We start from the raw sequence: 20,638 nt of genomic DNA, 5'->3' as shown, positions 1-20,638 counted from the left end.
GAGAAGAGGGAAGAAGAAAAGAAAATTCCGAGTGGGTATAGAAGGGAGAGGAGTTATGGGTGGCCTCCAGGCTTCTGCCATGGGTGTGTGGGAAAATGATGACCCCTGTCTCCCATGCAGGGAGTGCAGAAGGAACAAGTCTAAGAAAGGAGGGATAGTGAGAGGAGTTTTGGATGGATTGCAGTGGGACAAGAACCTCCAAATGGAGATGACCAGCAGCCTTCATTTTAACATGGGGACTGGGCTCAGAAGAGACTGAGGAGTCACCAGTGAAAGAGGTACGAATTGAAACCAATGACTTGGATGCCGTCCCTTGGTGAACACCTCAGCAGAGGCCTGAGGACAGAGTGTGAGCTCCCAAGGCAGAGGGTGACTGAATGGCGACGGGTGAGAAGACGGGACTTCAGCTGGAGGCACAGTGCCTTCGAAGCCGGAAGAGAGGATCATTTCCAGAAACCATGAGGGGATTCGCAGTATCCATTGCCACACAGGGAGGTCAAGAAAGATGGGCTCAGAAAATGTTCCCCAGATATGACAAATAGGAAGTAGCTGGTGACCTAAAGTGAGAGCACTTAGTTGCAGAAGCAGAGATAATATCACACATCATCGATCAAACGGACGAGCCCGTGTCACATCATCATAGGGACAGACCCCAAGAATCCTGGATATTGGTTCTAGAGAAAAGTAAGAGGCAAAGCTATTTGCCTTGTAAGGGAGCAGCAGAAATCCTTTACTGCCTGTTTATTTGCACATAATGCCATGCTAAACAGAGTAGAGGGAAAATTAAACACCGTTTACGCATTCATGGAGCTCAAGTTCTTTATTGGGCAACTATTGAGACTCAAACATTGGGTAAATTGACCAAAAATAATCTTTTTTTAAAATGGCTATTTCCATAGAGTGTGTTCTTACAGAATTCTAATCACAAGATAACTTTCAACAACCCAGAGAGGATAGTTCTATATTCTGTGTGAAGAAGCTGTAATCTGATCTTGATAATTCATGGTGGTGGTTAACCCTTGCTTCTCATAAGTTCTTTCTCATAGCCCATTTCAGTCTCTTCTGTTATATTTTTGGGGCTAGCCTGTCTCGTTCTGACCTCAGTGGGTAACAGATGGTTGCCATCTTCCATATATCAGTCCTTCTTGTATTTGCAGATGAATAATAAATTTCCTTTCTGCTTAGAACTCCCCGGGCTACATAAGTCTGATAAGGTCTAGAGAACTGATCTTACAGAATATGAGGATTTCCTCCTTAATGAACAGACTTTTGGTAGGCAGAGCAGCCAAGCACATGAGAGGAAATTTTTAATCAGAAAGAGAATAACACCTTCTAGTTGGTTTTCAAGGTATTTTTTCATGTATTTCATGGTTTTCATTTATTTCTTGGTGCTTTGCATGTGAATTTCTACCTTGATTAGGAGAGAGGTTGGAATTTCTGTCTTGATGTTTGTGTGGACGAATTCCCAGCTTTGGATTCAATGATTCTTGAATCCTTTTTCTCTAAATTTTCTGTGATCCCATGTACACCATTTTTCCTTGTTTTATCTTGGTTTAGAGGTATCTGTGCACAGAAGAACCTGATCATGGCAATGCAGGAAGATTAAGATCATGAACTCCTGGTTAGGGTTTTGCTGGTAGAGATGTATACTGCTTTGGGCTGTGCTAGTATGGTCTGCTGTGTATGGGGGTTTTTTGGGGTTTGGGGGGGTTTGGGGGAAGCACGCTTGAGTGGGGTGGAGGAGTACAGAGCAGGGGAGAGAATCCTAAGCAGGCTCCACACCCAGTGCGGGGCCCATGGGACCCAATCTCATGACCCTGAAATCATGACCTGAGCCAAAATCAAGAGTCAGATACTTAACCAACTGAGCCACCCAGGCCACCTCAGCTCTGTACAGTTTTAGTCAAGGCTGACTCAAATCATCAGAGCCACCATTAGTTGCACCTGCAGGATAAAATAGAGGCCTTTCTTTATCCTTGATCTGCTTTATACATAAGAAACAGATACTGACGCTTGATTCTAAGTTGACTCAGGGTTTACAATCTGAAGTGATAAAATCCCTGAAACCGTAAGTGTTGCATAGTGACTCAGATTTTGCTTGTGTGTGTTCAACACATGGAGAGCTACCTACAGATGAAATATGATTTCAAATTTTTTTTTGGAATACACTTGCTTGTAAGTCACATGAATTATTGAACGTTGTAGGATACCAACCATACATATTCCCCCATGTTTTGGAAGGAAGACTAAAATTGCTTTCCCTGTTTCCAGGGAGAAAATACATGTCAAAGGTAAAGACAGACAGATACATATTAGCTTTGGGACATTGTTTAGGTATTCTGACTCCTGCCACTGAGATGGAAGTGTGCCATTATAGAGATAGAGAGACCTGATTCTACTACCAAGATCTGCCACTCCACAGCTACGAACCAATCCCCCGTACATTTGAGACCTCTTATTCTTGACTGTAAAGCACTTCAGTTTCTTTAGGGAAAAAGAAAAGTGTCACTCATTCAAAATAGTTGTATGTGCCTTCCTCTGAAGTTACCAGAAAGTTATTTACCCTGGTCATGAGAAGGGTTTGAGAGTGGGCTGGGGAAGGGAAGGAAGGACCCACAAGTACCTATAACATAGAGAGTGCCAGGTAGATTGAAATATTCAATAATTACTTGCTAGTTGGTTGGCTGGTTTTCCATTTTTTTTTAAAGATTTTATTTATTTATTTGATAGAGATCACAAGTAGGCAGAGAGGCAGGCAGAGAGAGAGGGGGAAGGTAAGCAGACTCCCCGCTGAGCAGAGAGCCTGATGCGGGGCTCGATCTCAGGACTCTGGGATCATGACCTGAGCCGAAGGCTGTGGCTTTAACCCACTGAGACGCCTAGGTGCCCTGGTTTTCCATTTTAAACTTCTCAGATGCCCTAGTTTTGGAGAAGTGAGATATTTTTTCCTGGTGATTCTCTTGTAGCTGGAAGATTGTCTTAGTCCCTACACTCAGATTAAGAACTCCCATGAGGCAGTATTATAAATGCCTAGAGAAAAAAGGCATTCCACCATGTTCTAGAGAAATACACCTAATGGAGGGCCCACAGATGGTCACCTTTGGTGACTGGAGGGTCTTGAATCGACAGTGATCTAGCCTTTGGATTGTTGATTAAAAGAAAAGGAGAACCCCAATACCTGATCTTTCCCCCTTTCCTTCCATCCTATCCCAAACTCACTTATTTTCTCTTGTGATTCCATCCCTGTGTCAGACTATCTGCCAGCCTCCTCTGACTGCCCCCTGCTATCCACTCTGCCCGAGTCTGTGGAGCTGTTCTCCACCCTCGGTGTTCATCCGTCACACAGAGAGACCATCAGTGCCCACGCCCAGCACCCTTCCCTAGAGCTTCCCGGCATTTGGAATGGGGTGGGACTCCAGCACCAGGGTATTTTAAAAGTATCCCAGGTGATTCTTATGTTCCATGTGGTTGAGCCCCACTGCTTCACAGCAGAGTCAGATTTTTTTTTTCCTACCGATGACTCAAAATGAGAGAGATCCAGGAAAAAAATAACACATAAAAATGAATTAGTTATTTCCTCCTCTTCTTTCTCACCAAGTCAAGCAGAACTTTGGGTCTTGGAAATCAGGGCTTCCTTTTGCCCTGAAGTGGTCTGAGACTTATTTCCCAAATTCTCGTGGAGGTGAGAATCTGGGTGGTCCTAGTAGGGGATAGGCCCTAAGATTTGGACAGGGTGAGGCTGAGATACAAAATCTAGGATAGTCTTGGGTGCCTGGGTGACTCAGTCGGTTGGGCGTCTGCATTCGGCTCAAGTTATTAACCCTGGGATCCTGGGATCAAGTCCCCCATCGGGCTCCCTACTCAGCGGAAAACCTGCTTCTCCCTCTCCCACTCCCCCAACTTGTGCTCTCTCTCTCTCTGTGTCAGATAAATAAATAAAATCTTAAAAACAAACAAACAAACCTAGGATCATCTCACTTTGGAGGCTGCAGGGAAGGGGATGGGAAAGGGCTTCATGGGTAAATGGGCAAGGCTACAGGTCTCTCTGAGAGTTGGTAGGGTAATGAGGTCAAGATACTAGACCCGAAGTGCTAAGACTTTGGGGACCACAGTGTCCATGGCTAAGAAGGGTAAAAAGTAGCAGATAACTGCCATCAAACAAATCACACAGGCTTAGAGAGTGAGCATGTTGGCAGGTGTCTTGATGGACTGAAAACCAGTTGCTTTACTCCAAATTGTTTGGACTACATAAATCTCCTTGGATTATTATACAGAACTGTGAAGGGGAAAACTTCTTTAAAAAGGGCCAAGATTGAAATGATTGCAACTAAGGATTCAGAGCCGGACAGTACTATATTCCGGGGTGGGGGGGCAATATAGATTTTTGTTTTTTTCATCTGAGGAATATGGAATAAACTCGAGTCTCTGTAACAGAAGGAATTAAGCAGTCATTCTCAAATAAATTGAATAACCCCATCTTGCATGCTTTTAATTTTATTGGGTTTTCATTAGATTTTGGTTTGGCTGAGAACTCTGAGGACTTTGCTGCAGGACAACGGTGCATTTTCTAAGCCTGTTGATAGGATATAGTAGAATTTTTATGGCAGGGTGTAGGGGCAGCACTGTGGTGGTACTGTTTGGGGCGTGGGCAGGGGAATTAGGGCATGGTAGACGGAGAGTGGCCTTGGAGCTTGACATGGTGTTTTCACTTGATAGAAGACCCAGAAACAGTTGGTTATTTGTACCTTATCTAAGAAAGAGAAAACTGCCCCTTCAATTAAAGCCTTCCAGCTACAATACCCACCCCCCACAAGGGGAGACATCGAAAAAGCAGCAGCCGTTAAATGGGAACGGTGTCAACTATTAAAGCTACTGAAATGCTCTCCACAAAGTGGTGCAGTGAGAAGAACTTGGGCTTTGGAGACCTACAGAACTGGATTTAAATCCCCGCTTGCTAGCTTGGATGTATTTTTGTATTCCTGGGACCTAGCAGTGCATGGCGTGTATAATAGGCCATAACAACAAATACTTCATAAATGAGTGAATAATGGATGAACAAAAGGAATAGCCACCGATTCGGAGCAGTCACTTAACACATCTGAGCCTGAGCCTCACTGTGTTTGCTTGTAGAGCAGACAGACTGATAACTAAAGATATATTTTTTTAAAGATTTTATTTATTTGGCAGAGAGACACAGCAAGAGAGGGAACACAAGCAGGAGTAGAGGGGGAAGGAGAAGCAGGCTTCCCGTTGAGCAGGGAGCCCGATGCGGGTCCGATCCCAGGACACTGGGATCATGACCTGAGCTGAAGGCAGACGCTTAACGACTGAGCCATCCAGGCACCCCTGATGAGTAGAGATTTTTGGGGCTTGTATGAGCTGTGAAGTGCTGAAACCAGTGCCTCATGGAGCTTCCTTATATTTGAGCTGCCTTCTTGCACAACACGCCTTCCCTGGGTGCTGTGTCTTCACAGATCTGGGGTAGGAAGATCGTTGCCGAACTGAAATCCTCAGGGGTGGGAAACTTTTGCACACAATAACCAACTTTTAACCCCTGATTTGACTCTGAGAGCTGAATTCTGAGTCCTACCACCAGAACATGTGTCAAGGAGAATTCTTGTTAAGAGAAACCAGTTTTGCGTGGTTTCCATGAGTCCTCTGGGTGTTCATGAGGTGTGTCTTAGGATTTCTAATGGCGTCTGTTTGTTTGTTTAATTGTGATGTAACTAACATACAGTGTAATATTAGTTTCAGGTGTACAACATGATTCAACACTTCTATACATTATTCAGTGCTTATCGATATTACTGTATTACTGACTATATTCTCTCTGCTGTACTTTCCATCCTCATGACTTATAACTTAGAGTTCATACCTCTTAATCCCCTTTATTTCACCCAGCCAGCCTCTTGCCCTGCACCTACCTTCTGACACCACCTGTTTGTTCTCTATACTAAAAATGTCATTTTTTATTGATTTCTTTGTTCATTTGTGGCTTTTTAGATTTTGCATATAAGTATAATCACATAGTATTTGTCTTTCTCTGTCTGACTTATTTCACTTAGCATAGTATGTCACAAATAACAAGGTATCATTTTTTTGGCTGAATAATATTCCATTGTGTAGATATATTCTTTGTGTATATATCTTCTTTATTCCTGTACCGACGGACACTTGGGCTGCTTGCATTTCTTGGCTATTATAAACGGTGCTGCAATACACATACGCATACATGTATTTTTCAAAGTTAATTATTTTATTTTCTTTATGTAAATACCCAGTAGTGAGATTACCCGATCATATGGTATTCTATTTTTAGTTTTTTGAGGAGCCTCCATTCTGTTTTCCACAGTGGTGGTACCAGTTTACATTCCCATCAACAGTGCATGAGGGTTCTTTTGTCCTCCACATCCTCACCAACACTTGTTCATTTCTTGTCTTTTTCATTCTTGCCATTCTGACAGGTATAAGGTGATCTCTCATTGTAGTTTGGATGTGAATTTCCCCAGTGATGAGTGCCGTTGAGCATCTTTTCATGTGTCTGTTGGCCATCTGGATGTCTTTGGAGAAATGTCTGTTCAGGTTATCTGCCTATTTTTTAATTTTATTATTTGTTTTTTGGTGTTGAGTTGTAGAATTTCTTTACATACTTAAGATACTAACCTTTTAATGGCTCTATCATCTGCAAATATCTTTTCCCACTCAGTAGGCTGCCTTTTTATTTTGTTGATGACTTTCTTTGCTGCGCAAAACTTTATATTTTGATGGAGTCCCAATAGTTTATTTTTGCCTTTGTTTCCCTTGCCTGAGGAGACCTATCTAGAAAAATGTTGCTAAGGCTGATGTCAAAAAATTACTGCCTATGTTTTCTTTTTCTTTTAAGATTTTTACTTATCCACCTGATGGAGAGTAGCAGGCAGAAGGAGAGGGAGAGGCAGGCTCCCCATTGAGCAAGGAGCCTGCTGCAGGGCTCTATCCCAGGACCCCAGGACCATGACCCCAGCTGAAGGCAGATGCTTAAACAACCAAGTCACCCAGGCACACCTGCTCTCTATGTTTTCTACCAGTTTTATGTTTTCAGAACTCACATGTAGGTCTTTAATCCACTTTGAGTTATTTTTGTATATGATGTAAGAAAATGGTCCAGTTTTCATTCTTTTGCATGTTGCTGTCCACTTTTCCCAGCATCATTTATGGAAAATACTGTCTTTTCCCCATTGTATATTCCTGCCTTTTTGACACCAATCAATTGTCCATGTAAGTGTGGATATATTTCTGATGGTATCTGGTTTTGAATCCTGTCAGTTACACTAGGTCTACAGATTTTTATTTTCTTGAGATTTTTACTTACTAGAGAGCACATGTGCACTGGGGAAAGGCAGAGGGAGATGAAATCCCAAGAAGATTCCACACTAAAAGTGGCGATGGATGCCTGGTTCAGTCCAACCACCCTGAGATCATGACCTCAGCCAAAACCAAGAGTCAGATGTCCAACCAAGTGAGTCACCCAGATGCCCCTGGCCTATAGTTTTTTACTGAGATTTGACCCAACATTTTGATCCAATATTTGTCCCAGCCTTCATTATTTTCATTCAACAAATTTTTGACCTTGTTGTTCCAAATGGTAGGTACTAATATAACACAGATGAGATGGAGATGAGCAGGATATAGTTCTTTCCCTCTAAGCAGAAAAAATTCTGGTAAGAGGGATTTAGATAAGAAATCCAAGAGTTACAATGCAGAGAAATGAGGTTTATGATAGAAACATACACAGGAGCTAATTCTGGGGCAGAGAAAGTCTCAGAAAAGAAAGAGAAGTCACTCAAACTTCCCTGGGTTCTTGTCTCTGTCCCACTCAGACTCTTCTGGTCCTAGATTATATCCTATCTAAACCACTGTCCCCCAAAACCCATTTGTGACCATGTGTACTATAGGAGAGTCATCAACTTAGAATGGGACATCCAGGAGGGCAGATGTGTGGCCTGACTTGTTTACCTTTGCACCCCACGCCATGAAACACAGTCCAGCACACCAGTAGACACACAGATGTTTCTTTTTTTTTTTTTTAAGATTTTATTTATTTATTTATTTGACAGAAAGAAATCACAAGTAGATGGAGAGGCAGGCAGAGAGAGGGAAGCAGACTCCCCGCTGAGCAGAGAGCCCGATGCGGGACTCGATCCCAGGACCCTGGGATCATGACCTGAGCCGAAGGCAGCGGCTTAACCCACTGAGCCACCCAGGCGCCCGACACACAGATGTTTCTTAAATGTATGACTTAATTCTGCATGGAACTTGGAGAAATGGATGGGTTTATTCATTCTTTCTTCCTCTTTTGTCCATCTGTCCTTCCTTTCTGTTTATTTTTTCTCTTTCTTTCTTTTCCTCTTCCTTCCTTCCTTAACTAGTCCTGGATAGTTCATTGGGCTTTATGTAAAATTAAATTATGAAAACACTTCTTTTGCTTTTAAGTGACCTATTTTCAAAGACTTATCTAAATTTCAGCCCATAAATTTCATTACAATCTACTAACTTCATCAGGCATCCTTTCTGAAAAAGGCACAGTGTTCCCTCACTATTAGATTTTGTATGGAAATTGCTACTTTGTCGTTGCTCTTGGATTTTACAACATCTGTCATAAATTGGATTGATTATGCATAGAGGCAGAGTATTTGGTTGTGTCCTTCATGTTAGACATTTTAGTTTGTCTACTTTCTCTACAAATCTTAAAGATAAATATTCTAGAAAGTACCCTGTCTGAGGTACTCTGTTACACTAGTAGAAGGAATCTCAATACTTAGTTTGTTCCCAAGAAACAGAAGCAGGTACTGTGGCCCTCTCCCCTCACTGGAGGTCCTATTAGAACATCTTCCTACAAGTGGGTGGGTTGTCATGGGCAAATTGCAAGATCCAGAGAAGGTGTCATACCTCACTTCAGAAGCCAAAGATCCCAGAATCAAAGATAAAGGAAATAGACTTAAAAATAAAGAATGGATATAATAACATAAAACTGTAACTATCATTGCACAATTCGTCACGGTCTTGATAGTACCGAAGTAGAATCAGAATTGGATGCTCTTTGTATGGTTCTCAGGTCACGGTGCTCAGACCGCATCAAGATGGGGACACAGAGCAAACTCATCAGCATTTATAATGTGAACATGGGAGGTTGAAGTGTCTTGGTCAGATTCCCTTCTTAAAATTAGGTTCAGATCAATGTTTTATCCAGCAACCTAAATTATCCTGCCATAAGTGTTACTGACCCCTGCTATCCCTTTTAGGTTAGACACTGAACACCACGAATTGCTCTAGCATTCCAGCTTTTTTCCATTTGTTCTTCAACTTGGCTGATGTGCCTAAGGAAGAAAGAAACCCAAGGGGTAAAGTGCATACACTGGGGTCTGGTCACTCACCTGGTTTGTTCTCATCAGGTGAGAGAGAAGGATTCAAAATACAACATTACAAACAAAATTGTATAGAAAACCTTCCTGTGGAGCCAGAGATTCCCTTGGTACCAACTAGATCATTATTTTTCTGTCCTGTGAGAATAGGAAAAATTTTAGTAATTGACTATTATTTCTAGAAGAACATGTCATGGGTCACTGCATTCTTCCGTATCTAATAGCAACATGATTTATCTGAGAAGGAATTAAATGCATGTGTAAACCCTAGTGCCTGCTTGTCCCCCTAATCAGTAGGGGGAAAGGCTTTCCCCTTGACCCTCTCCTCTGCAAGTTCCAAAGAGACCAAGCCTCGGGTGATGCTGAATGGTTTTTATAATCACACCCCAAACTCGGCCTTCTCAGCAGTGAGGGAAGTTATGAAGAGGAAGCAGAACACACCTTCCAGTTGCTGGAACAGAAAAGGCCCTGGAAGCCATAGGGGTGCCTCTTCCACTCATCAGTCTCCAACATAAGCAAACAGTTCCGGCTGAGTCTGAGGACTGTTTGGTCACTTCCCGAAAAGCAATGGAAGAGTGTGATGAATACCTAGGTTTTTGTGGGCGCTGTATTTAGTAAGAAACAACATGACTGCTCTGTCATTCAGCGACCGTTGGAGTGCCTACCGTGTACGAGGTACAACTTCAGGCATTAGAGATGCAGTGTTGAGAAAAACCGTATCTAGGAGAGTTATATTTTATTTATTTTTTATTTTATTTATTGATTTTGATAGATCACAAGTAGGCAGAGAGGCAGGCAGAGAGAGAAGGGGAGGCAGGCTCCCTGCTGAGCAGAGAGCCCGATGCGAGGCCTGATCCCAGGACCCTGAAACCATGACCCGAGCTGAAGGCAGAGGCTTTAACCCACTGAGCCACCCAGGCGCCCCTAGGAGAGCTATACTTTAATGAAGGAGGAGAGAACTAAGAGATACATATAATCTTAGGTAGTATGTGCTGGTTGGAAAAGAAAGCTGATTAAGCAAGATGGGCAGCACAGGGTGAGGATGAGGGTGTAGTTATGTATTGGGTCATTGGAAAAGGCCCCTCTGCTGAGGGGACATGGAGCAGACACCTAAAGGAAGTGAAGGTGGGAGCCCTGGAGGCGTCTGGGGGGAGAGCATCCCGGGCAAAGGGAACAGTGAGCACAAAGCAGGTGAGGGATGGTCTCGCTTCGAAAACTGGGCCTGTTAAGAGGAAGCCAGTGTGGCTGAAACCGAGCAAACGAGGGTCATAGAAGAGAGGTCATTGACACTTGGGCCTAATTTTAGTACTTCACAGGCCATGGTAAGAATTCTGCCTTTTTCCTGAGTGAGACAGAGAGCCCGTGGAGGGTTTTAAAGAGTGGGATGACCTATCTCAGGTTTTAAAAGTCTCTGGGGAGAGAGAGAAGAGGTGGAGAGAAGAGGTAGGAATGGGAAACATGCCAAGAGCTGATACCCAAGCCACATGGTGTAGACGGCTGCACGGTGGGCCAGCTGGATCCATTCTGAAGGCTGGGTGGGTAAGATCTGTTACTGGTGTGGATGTGAGGTGAGAGAAAGAAAGGAAGGAGTAGGACTCCAGTTTTTATTTTAATTAATTACTTTTTTTCTTTATTTATTGCCTGAGAACCTAAAGAAGGGGTTTACCATGTCCTGAGACAGAGAAGTCTCTGGGAAGATTCTCAGGGGAGACGATCAGGAGTTGGATTTTGGAGATACTAAGCAGCTGGAGATAAAAGCTGGAGGGCAGAGGAGAAGCCTAAGCTGGTGATACAAACAGAGTCATTCATGTACACGTGGTTTTTTTTAAAGCCATGACAGCAAATGAGATGATGAAGGAGGGGAGAGCCCGTAAAGAAAAGAACTCAAAGGAACAGGCTGGGAGCAGTCTTAGGGAGCAGCAGAGAGGGGAAGAGGAATGCAGGCCAGCCAAGGTGACGGAGCGGGATCTGCTAGCGGAGAGAGGGGGCAACCCAAAGAAAGTCTACCCTATGAGCCAAATGAAAGTTTCCAAAGAAGGAAGGGGCAATAAACTATATCAACTTTGTTGCTTGGGATCCCGAAAATTCCATTTTACTGCATTTTTGCAACTATCAGTGAATAGTAAGGAAGGAGAGAGATGGGAACCATCCCTCATTTTTGAGAGATTAAAAAAAAAGAGAGAGTTCCGAAGGTGTAATCATACATCAAAAACAGACAACTGCAAGTGAGAAACTGTTGAAAGGTTGTCCCTAGGGATGCGGTATAATGTCAGCCTCCTCCCTCAGGCGATAACCTTTAGCTTCAAAAATTTTTAAATGGGATAAAAAAGTATTTGTCCCATGGGGCCATTGTGGAAGCAGGGTGTCCCAGTTCCTTCTACATAATCTCCGCTATTTCCATGTTGGTATTCCAGACCCTACAAGTAAGAAAATGAAGATATTTATACGCAAAATTTACACATAAGAATTTTTTTAATAGTTGTTTTCAAAGTATATAACTTGTTCAATAAACTCACGAACATTTCGACTTTTCTACTCTGTGCCAGGCACTATGCACAGCACTGAGGCTTTGCAGGGAAATGAGAGGCTCTTGCCTCCAAGGAGCTTAGAGTCTAAGCAAGCAAGTGTCCAAATGATTGATAATTAGAATGCAGAGATTATGCTGAGTGAAATAAGTCAAGCGGAGAGTCAATTATCATATGGTTTCACTTATTTGTGGAGCATAACAAATAGCATGGAGGACATGGGGAGATGGAGAGATGGGAGTTGAGGGAAATTGGAAGGGGAGGTGAATCATGAGAAACTATGGTCTCTGAAAAACAATCTGTGGGGTTTGAAGTGGTGGGGGGGCGGTGGGAGGTTGAGGTACCAGGTGGTGGGTATTATAGAGGGCACGGATTGCATGGAGCACTGGGTGTGGTGCAAAAATAATGAATACTGTTATGCTGAAAATAAATTAATTAATTTAAAAAAAAGAATGCAGAGTAGGCTACTACCATTAATCCTTGTGAAATAATTGAGGGATAGGCTCATTGTCTCAAGAGTCCATTTATTTTTCACTTAAGAGATGCTTTGGGATAAAGCCTGACAATGAGCGCTCTCACCCATGTCTGCATATATTAAGCTCAGAGCTCTAGCTGTTTCAGTTTCCTAACATAGTGTCTGATGTTCAAGATGAGTGGCTGGGACACATCTTCCTTTTTAAAGCAATAAATGGTTATGGATTTTCCTCTGCAGTAATGCCTGCACTTAGATGTGTATGGTGAAATCTGCTGGCCTGCACTCTGTCCCACGCGCTCCCTGCTCACGAGCTTCTTGGTACCAGTGATGTGCAGATCTAACTATAGGGCTGTCATCAGCTGCCTAATGATCTCCCTTAAATAGGACCATCAGCCATTTTGTTTCATCCCAAAGGGTTCTTTGCAAATGACCCAGGGAGAAGAGGGGGAGCCAAGGTGCCCACAGCCATCAAAAGAGCTCCAAACATAGTTGTTGTCACTCTTGGGCTGGGAGCCAGGGTGTGAGAGAGAAGCAGTAGGGATAGAATAGGCAAGCTCCATTGGTTTTCAAGTTCAAGGTCCTTCAGCTGGAGGTGAATAGAAAGAACTTTACTTTGTCAGAGATGACCTGTTATAATATGAAATCTAAGCCAAGAGAGCCAAAGCTGTGTATCCCTGTTCAGGGACAATCACTCAACACCACCGCAAGCTGAATCTTTGACAGGCATAGCTGGCGCTTATGAACCACATGGCTTGGAGGGATGCAGGCAGATGATAGACCTTGAATATGATCCTTCCTCCCTCTCTCTTACAAGTTTGGGGGCAATGTACACCCCTTCCTGTGTTAGAGTCATTGGGCACAGAAAAGTTTCTTTATTATTATATATTATTTTTGCTATTTATTTTATTGTTTATTTATATATAAATATATCTTAAACATTTAAATATTAAATGATATATTTATAATATTATTTATTATTTTATCCTTATAGTTTATTATTATTCAGTTCTCCAGTTCTCTCTGGCATTGTGCTCTGTGATTGGGTTACTTTTCAATGTTGTACAGCCATGTGAGGGGGCTGGGAGTTATCTATTTTTATCGACACTACCCTGGGTCCTGAAGTCAGGGAGATGTGAATTCAGACCTTTTACTAAGGTCAGTCTTTTGGGAGACTGTTGGGCATCATGGTGAAAAGGGCAGGCTCCTGATTCGGAAAGTCCCAAGGTTCAAGGTTAGAATCTATTTTTTACATGCTGTGTGGGGCTAGGCAAAATAATTAGCCTCTCTGTGCATCAATCTTTTTATCTACAAATAGAAAGGATATTAGTATCTGCAGGGTGGTTATAAGCACAAAACTGAGATGCTGTGATATGGTGGCACATAATGACTGTTCATTAAATACTCCCTTACTAACATTGCCTGATTCCTAGGACCCTTGGTATCCTCATTCTTAAAGCGATTGTGTTGTTGTTAATGTTAAATAACCTGGGGCGAAATCTCAGCAGTGTGGTGTGGAATGAATAGTTGGTAATGTTATCAATAATAATAACTGAGTAACAGAAGTGAAAAAAACTCCTGAAATGGACTTCAAAGTCTCATTATTATTGCTTATTCTCTACTTTTTATGTCAGCATCTGTTCTCATGAGATTATTCAGTTCTGACTCATCAGTGAAAAGTAACCTTTTCTGCAGTAATTATTGTTACATGGGTGAGATTAGACAAATCCCTTTTTAAAATTCTGATTCTGGGGCGCCTGAGTGGCTCAGTCAGTAGGCATCTGCCTTCAGCTCCGGTCACGATCCTGGAGTCCTGCGATCCAGCCCCACCTCAGGCTCTCCACTCAGCGGGAAACCTGCTTCTCCCTCTCCCACTCCCCCTGCTTGTGTTCACTCTCTCCCTGTCTCTCTCTGTCAAATAAATAAATGAAATATTTCTTAAAAAATAAAATAACAAAAACCTCAGTCGGTCAACATGCTTTTACCAAACACATTATGTTCCCAGCTTAGATGGAGAAGCAGTTTTCTTCGCTGGATTTGTAATTAACTAGGGTTACAAAGCCAGAAGCATACACATTCAATAAATTATAACCACGTGTATGTTGTGTATAAGGCATTAAGCCAGTGAATATCCTGACAGGTATAAAAATGAACCCAGTGTGGGTCCTGCCTTCAAGGGGTGCCAAGCCAGCTGGGAGGGCTGGGAGAAAGAGCATAGATGCAGACTCCCCGGATCAGGTTCAAGACTCTACCCCTCTCCACCGTGAGACTGGAGGCAGGTTACTGAACAGCTCTGTGCAGGAGCTCCTCCTTTGTCAAGTGCAGGTGACAATAGTACCAACACCATAGCGTTGGGATGAAGCTCACCTGGATTATTATACATGGAGCATAGTGCCTGTTGTATAGTCTGAGAACAGTAAACATTAGCCATTTCAAAACACATAGCTGGGGATAAGGCATGCATGTAAACAAACATAATGCAAGAGTATGGTGATACTGCTATGGAAATTTGGATAAAAGAGAGATTATGTAGGTTTCGTAAAGGATTGTGGTATTCGAGCTAAGCTTGGAAGGATAGGTAATATATCCACATGAAAAAATATGAGGTCATGGAAAGAAGTGTCCTCAACTCAAGCGGAGGAGAAAATTCTACTTTCACCCGTTCCTGAAAAGTCTGGTCTGTAACACACTCCTGTGATTTTTAAATGCCTGGGTTTGGTGGTGGTGGTGGTGGTGGTGGTTTTTGCTGGTGAGTTGTGTGTAGGTGGGAGATACTTAAATATTCCTCAGTAGGGGGTCCTCTTGATATTTTGGACAGAAAAAATATGTGTTTGAAGGACTGTCATTGCTGTACAGACAACATAACTCCCATTACCCATTTGGCAGTGCCCAGAGCGCCCCTCAGTCATTTTGACACCTGAGAGGACTCCCTTGTTGCCTGTGCCCTTTGGGAGGATGTGATTACCTCTGGTCACCACAGGAGCTGGGGGAGGCTCCACCTGAGGGAAAACTTCATTCTCTCCAGAGAATTCCCTGAATCCACATTCTGAGAGCATAGTGCTATTCTGGAGTTTTGTTCCATCTCAACTCAAATGAAGACCATGAATGCTGACTTCCCTATAAGCAGAGGTTTTGAATTTATTACTGACTGATTTTAATGATAAACAGTGATGTTTCTGTGCCAGTGAAAGTGTGAAGTTCTTCCCCCCCTTCCCAATCTTTTCATATGTCTGTGATTTGTGGCTTCTCCCATTTTTCCTATAGCCCCTGACCAATCTCTTGGTACCAGCAGACATCTTCTCTGGGGATCTCTTACTATTGAATCTCTTATCTTCCCATCAGGTGGAAGGATTTTCCTTTTCCATGTGACTCCATTTCTCTTTGGTCTACCTCTCTGGTACTCCGGGATGTACACTAACAGCAGGGGCTGTCAGGGTGAGATGGGGGAACAGGAGAGCCTTTGCTAGGGAGGAAGCCCCACCTGGCCCCCTCTCATTGCTTTAACTCAAACACACTTGCAAATGTTTTTGGTGTTTGAAACCCAAAGGTAAAGTTAAGTGATGGGGAGAGTGGGGGCATAGACTGACAGATTAGAGGGATGGTAAGGAAAATTCTTTCCTCGGTCTCAGGCAGGGCTGTTCAGGAGGTAAGCACATAAGTGTAAATAGAGGTTGGCCTCATGTCTGGACCATCAGTGAGAGGATTGCTGTTCAAACAAGGTCTCTGAAGACGCAGGGAGGTTGCTTTTGAGAGGGATGCATGGGAGAGAGGTCCCCCTCCTTTGGAATTCCGAGTGGTTCCCCTCCTTGACCTTCAGCTCCTCCCCATGTGAACCCTCCAGGCTTCTCTCAGCCATCCTTTCCCATTGTCTAGGACTCATTCTCCTATCACCATCCCCAGTGTCCTTCTGCATCCCTGACAAATGTGTTACCCACTACATGCACCCCCATCCCCGCCCCCCCAACATGGCTCTTTTTTTTTTTTTTAAAGATTTTATTTATTCATTTGAGAGAGAGACGGTGAGAGAGAGAGCATGAGCGAGGAGAAGGTCAGAGGAAGAAGCAGACTCCCCATGGAGCTGGGAGCCCGATGCGGGACTCGATCCCGGGACTCCGGGATCATGACCTGAGCCGAAGGCAGTCGTCCAACCAACTGAGCCACCCAGGCGTCCCGAAACTTTAGCCAACATGGCTCTTGCCTCATCCGAGCCTGATGCCAAATGGACCTTCCCTGCACAGATCCCATCTCTGCCCCATCTCTGCTGTTGTCTCTCTTCCCTCGGTCACATCTCACTGCCCCGTTTCTGTCGTTTATCTGGAGATGTCTTCAACTTACTCTCATGCACCCACGTGTGGAAATTGTCCACTCACCTGGACTGCGTGCCTTTCCCGTGATCCAGCAGTGAGTGTCACGCTGCAGTGAGGGTCCCGCGTACATGGACCTGCTCCCGCGGACCCCACCCCAGAGCTGAGAGTTCTGACTCTGGGGAGGCGCTCAGCAGGGCCATGTGAAGAGCAGACTCCCCTTTCCGGTATCACACGCAGAAGCCTGCAGCTCCCAGTGTACCTGATAACGATAGAGCGAGGTGACTTGGGGACCTGGTTCCCTGTGGGGAGGCGGCCCCCGCTCGCTCACACGTGTGTCTCTGTTCTGCCGGCAGGAAGACGAGGTGGTTCTCCAGTGCATCGCGAACATTCACAAGGAGCAAAGGAAGTTCTGCCTGGCAGCCGAGGGCCTCGGGAACCGCCTGTGCTTCTTGGAGCCCACTTCTGAAGCCAAGGTAAGATCGATCACCAGCCCTGCCCCTTCTCCCCTTGGCCTCCCAGCGGTCGTTCCGGGGAAGGAGCTGCAGGGAGAGAGGAGGAGGAGGAGGGTGATGGGGAGGAAGTGAGAAAGAACACCCTTGTTTTTAAAAGGGGAAGTAGATGGGGTTTAAACCGTGCATCTGCCTAATCCTGCTGCAACCTCACTGCAGTAGGAGCCCACAGCAGCGAAGAATGAGTGATGCCTCATCTGCCGGACACCAGGAATGTCTTGCGGTCAGCTCTCACAGAAGAGGGCCTCCTCATCATCCCAGAACACCATTTTGTATGAATTCCTAGAAGCCCAGGCGCATGTTCTTTACTCTCAGGTGGCATTTATGGCTCCAAGGACTCTCCAGGGCTTGGGCCTATGTTTTGCAGCAGGCACACTGTTCTCCATCTTCACTGTGCTGAGGGCACCACCCCCGGCCTGTCCACTCTCACTTGGGGGCAGAGAGGAATGTCTGCTCTGGTCCCTCCCTGCGTCAGGTGGCATGTGATGTCCCCTATCTCTTCAGCCACACTTCCAGGCTGTCTCTGCTTTTGGTCATCTGTATGTCAGGTGGACCTGTGCTCTCAGCATGATCACAGTACTTCACAGTCCTGGCCAGACCCTTGGACCACTCAGGGTTTCCAGCTGTTTCTAGAGAAACAGCTCTCTCTGTCTCTTGAGGGGCCGATGGTGGGTGGATTGAAGATATTGTCTCTTGCAGTTATCAGGGCTGGCAAGTCTGAAGTCTGTACATCAGATCAACAGGTTAGAAACTCAGGCAGAAGTTCATGCTGTCTTGAGGCAGAATACTTTTTCTCTGGGAAACCCCAGGTTATTTTTTGAAGACCTTCAAAGGATGAGGTGAGGTCCACCCAGAGTCTCAAGGGTGACTTTTACTTGAAGTCAACAGATTATAGATGTTAATCACATCTCTCAAATACCTTCACATCAAAACCTGGATTGCTGTTTGATTAAATAATGGAGTACTATAGTCTAGCCATGTTGATATACAAGTGACCATCCTACCCTCCAACGTCTGTTTTCTCACAGAACCACGTATTTTTTTTTAAAGATTTTATTTATTTATTTGACAGAGAGAAATCACAAGTAGATGGAGAGGCAGGCAGAGAGAGAGAGGGAAGCAGGCCCCCTGCTGAGCAGAGAGCCCGATGCGGTACTCGATCCCAGGACCCTGAGATCATGACCGGAGCCGAAGGCAGCGGCTTAACCCACTGAGCCACCCAGGCGCCCCCACGTATTTTTTGTTTATTGTTTTTTAGTTTTTTTAAAGCAGAACATGGTTAGTGTATTTTTCAGTAGACCCACATGATGGGCATGTCATTTCTCCACAGGACTCTACACAATCCACAGACACACATGCGTAGTTCACCCGATAGAACACCAGACACAGACACATACCCGTAGTTCACCCTAGAACACTAGACATTCTCCATGTTGGCCATATCTCCCAAATGCCTCTGTCCTTTCCATCATGTTTTTGCCCTCCCATGGGGGTCACCATTGCCGAGTACAAATGTCTATCTGTGACAATGGCCAGGGTCAGGACAGAATCCCATTAAAATAAATGATAAAGAGAGGGTCACTGGGTGGCTCAGTTGGCTAAGCCTCTGACTCTTGATTTCAGCTCAGGTCTTGATCTCGGAGTCCTGGGATCAAGCCCCATGTCAGGCTCTGAGCTTAGTGGGGACTCTGCTTGGGATTTTCTCTCTCCCTCTGTCCCCACCCCCATAATAAAGAACTCTTTTTAAAAAGGCAAAAGAAAAGGAAGATTTTTTTTTTCCTTTTAAAGGTTTTAGACTTGATTTCCCTGAGGTCTTCTTCATTCACTTTTGTCCTAAGCTAGATATTTTTCTTTTCATTCCCAGCAGTCTGGGATAATAGGAAGATGATTGGAGTAAAAAATCAGGGATCACTGGAGTAGAAATCAAGAATTTAGTTCTCAACCCCTAGCTAGTCATGTAACTATGGGTGAGCCACTCAACACTTGTTTTCAGTTTTCTCATCTGCCAGATGAGGTATGGTCCAGTGCACTAGAAAGAACATTGACCTGAGTTGGAAACCAGTAGTCCATTTTCTGGCCATCCCCTGCATGGGTCTTGGGGCGGTGGTTTAGGGCATGGACTCTGGAGCCAAACTGCCAGAACTGGAGTCCTATCTCTTACCACTCACCAACTAAGTCAGGATCTTGGAGGTACTTGACTTTTCTGAGCTTAATTTCCTCATCTGCTTCATGGGAATTTAATAGTAACTACCTAAAAATGTTGTTGTGAGAATTAATTGAGTTAATACACTCAAAGTGCCTAGCACATTGTAGAGTCTATGTAACCATGGGCTACTATGATTTAATCATACCTAACCAGATGAAAAACAACTGTATATCCAAACCCAAGAATATTTTGTATCCCCTAGGAATAAAAATAACCCATAGCACACATAAATGCATTTGAGGATGAGAAAATATCCTTCCTAACACCCACATGAATAAGTGTTCTTATTTTATTTTTTTGAGAGAGAGAAAACTGCGCACATGTTCACAGAGTGGGGGAGGGGCAGCGGAAGAGGGAAAGAGAACCCAAGCAGATGCCCTGAGCACTGAGCCTGATGCAGGGCTTGATCTCATGACCCTGAGATGACACCTGAGCCAAAATCAGGAGTCAGACAGTTAACTGAGCCCCCCAGGCTTCCCCAAGTGTTGTTATCATTTTAATTTTTCATTTAAAATTTAGAACAAGGGAATAAGAGTAAAAAAGAGATGTAACATCATAATTTTATCATCTTGTCACAACTGTTTTCATTTGTTTTTCATTCGGTCTTTGTCCACATGTACCTGCATGTTTTCAGTATTGTACTTGGAGTGGATACATAGGCATTCTGCTTTCTTTTCTTTGACGCTTTAGCCCATTCCATAATGCTCTGTAGCCTTCATGGGTCTTAAGAAACATGTATATGGCTTTGCTAGTTTACTTTTGCTTCTTAGGGAGAAGAATGACTGGTGTTAGGAGCATGAACAGTATTCGGCTGCTTTTCCCCAAAGGATATAGCAGTTGTCACAGCTGACATGCCCACTATTGTTACGTGAGCGGTTGTCCCTTCCATATATAGTATGAGGAAAGGCACCAGGAGTGCTTCTCAAAAAAACAAAAAGGGTGAAATTCATGGAAAGGATAAGTTCTCACAACTTCTTGTCGCCATTCCAGGGAACCGCCTGCTAGCCACCATTTTCTGAGGCTTCAGTCTTTTCTGCAGTCCGCTACAAGTATGGCGCTTGTCCTCTCCCTGCCCATGAAATATTCCCCATAATTCCCTGCCATGAAATTTCTCAACCACCTGTGCCATTCTTAGGTTCTCAGAAACTAACGTAAGGCGTGCAGTGAAATAGGAAAGTGTATTCCCAAGCCTGGCACTGAGGGTGAGGCACATACCTC

The 20,638-nt window shown here is 44.1% G+C and overlaps 1 protein-coding gene across 1 annotated transcript in view; it reads left to right on the top strand.

The window, feature by feature from the left end:
* The window catches only part of RYR3 (ryanodine receptor 3), a 511,070-nt gene that overhangs the window by 137,336 nt on the left and 353,096 nt on the right, over nucleotides 1–20,638 (top strand). Inside the window, exon 2 of the mRNA XM_032343182.1 lies at nucleotides 17,059–17,178. Coding sequence (XP_032199073.1) covers nucleotides 17,059–17,178 — 120 coding nt within the window. The remainder of the gene's footprint in view (nucleotides 1–17,058; nucleotides 17,179–20,638) is intronic.

This window comes from Mustela erminea, chromosome 5, assembly GCF_009829155.1.
Source record: "Mustela erminea isolate mMusErm1 chromosome 5, mMusErm1.Pri, whole genome shotgun sequence".
Taxonomy (NCBI): Eukaryota; Metazoa; Chordata; class Mammalia; order Carnivora; family Mustelidae; genus Mustela; species Mustela erminea.
This window is presented reverse-complemented; position numbering and strand designations above follow the sequence as displayed.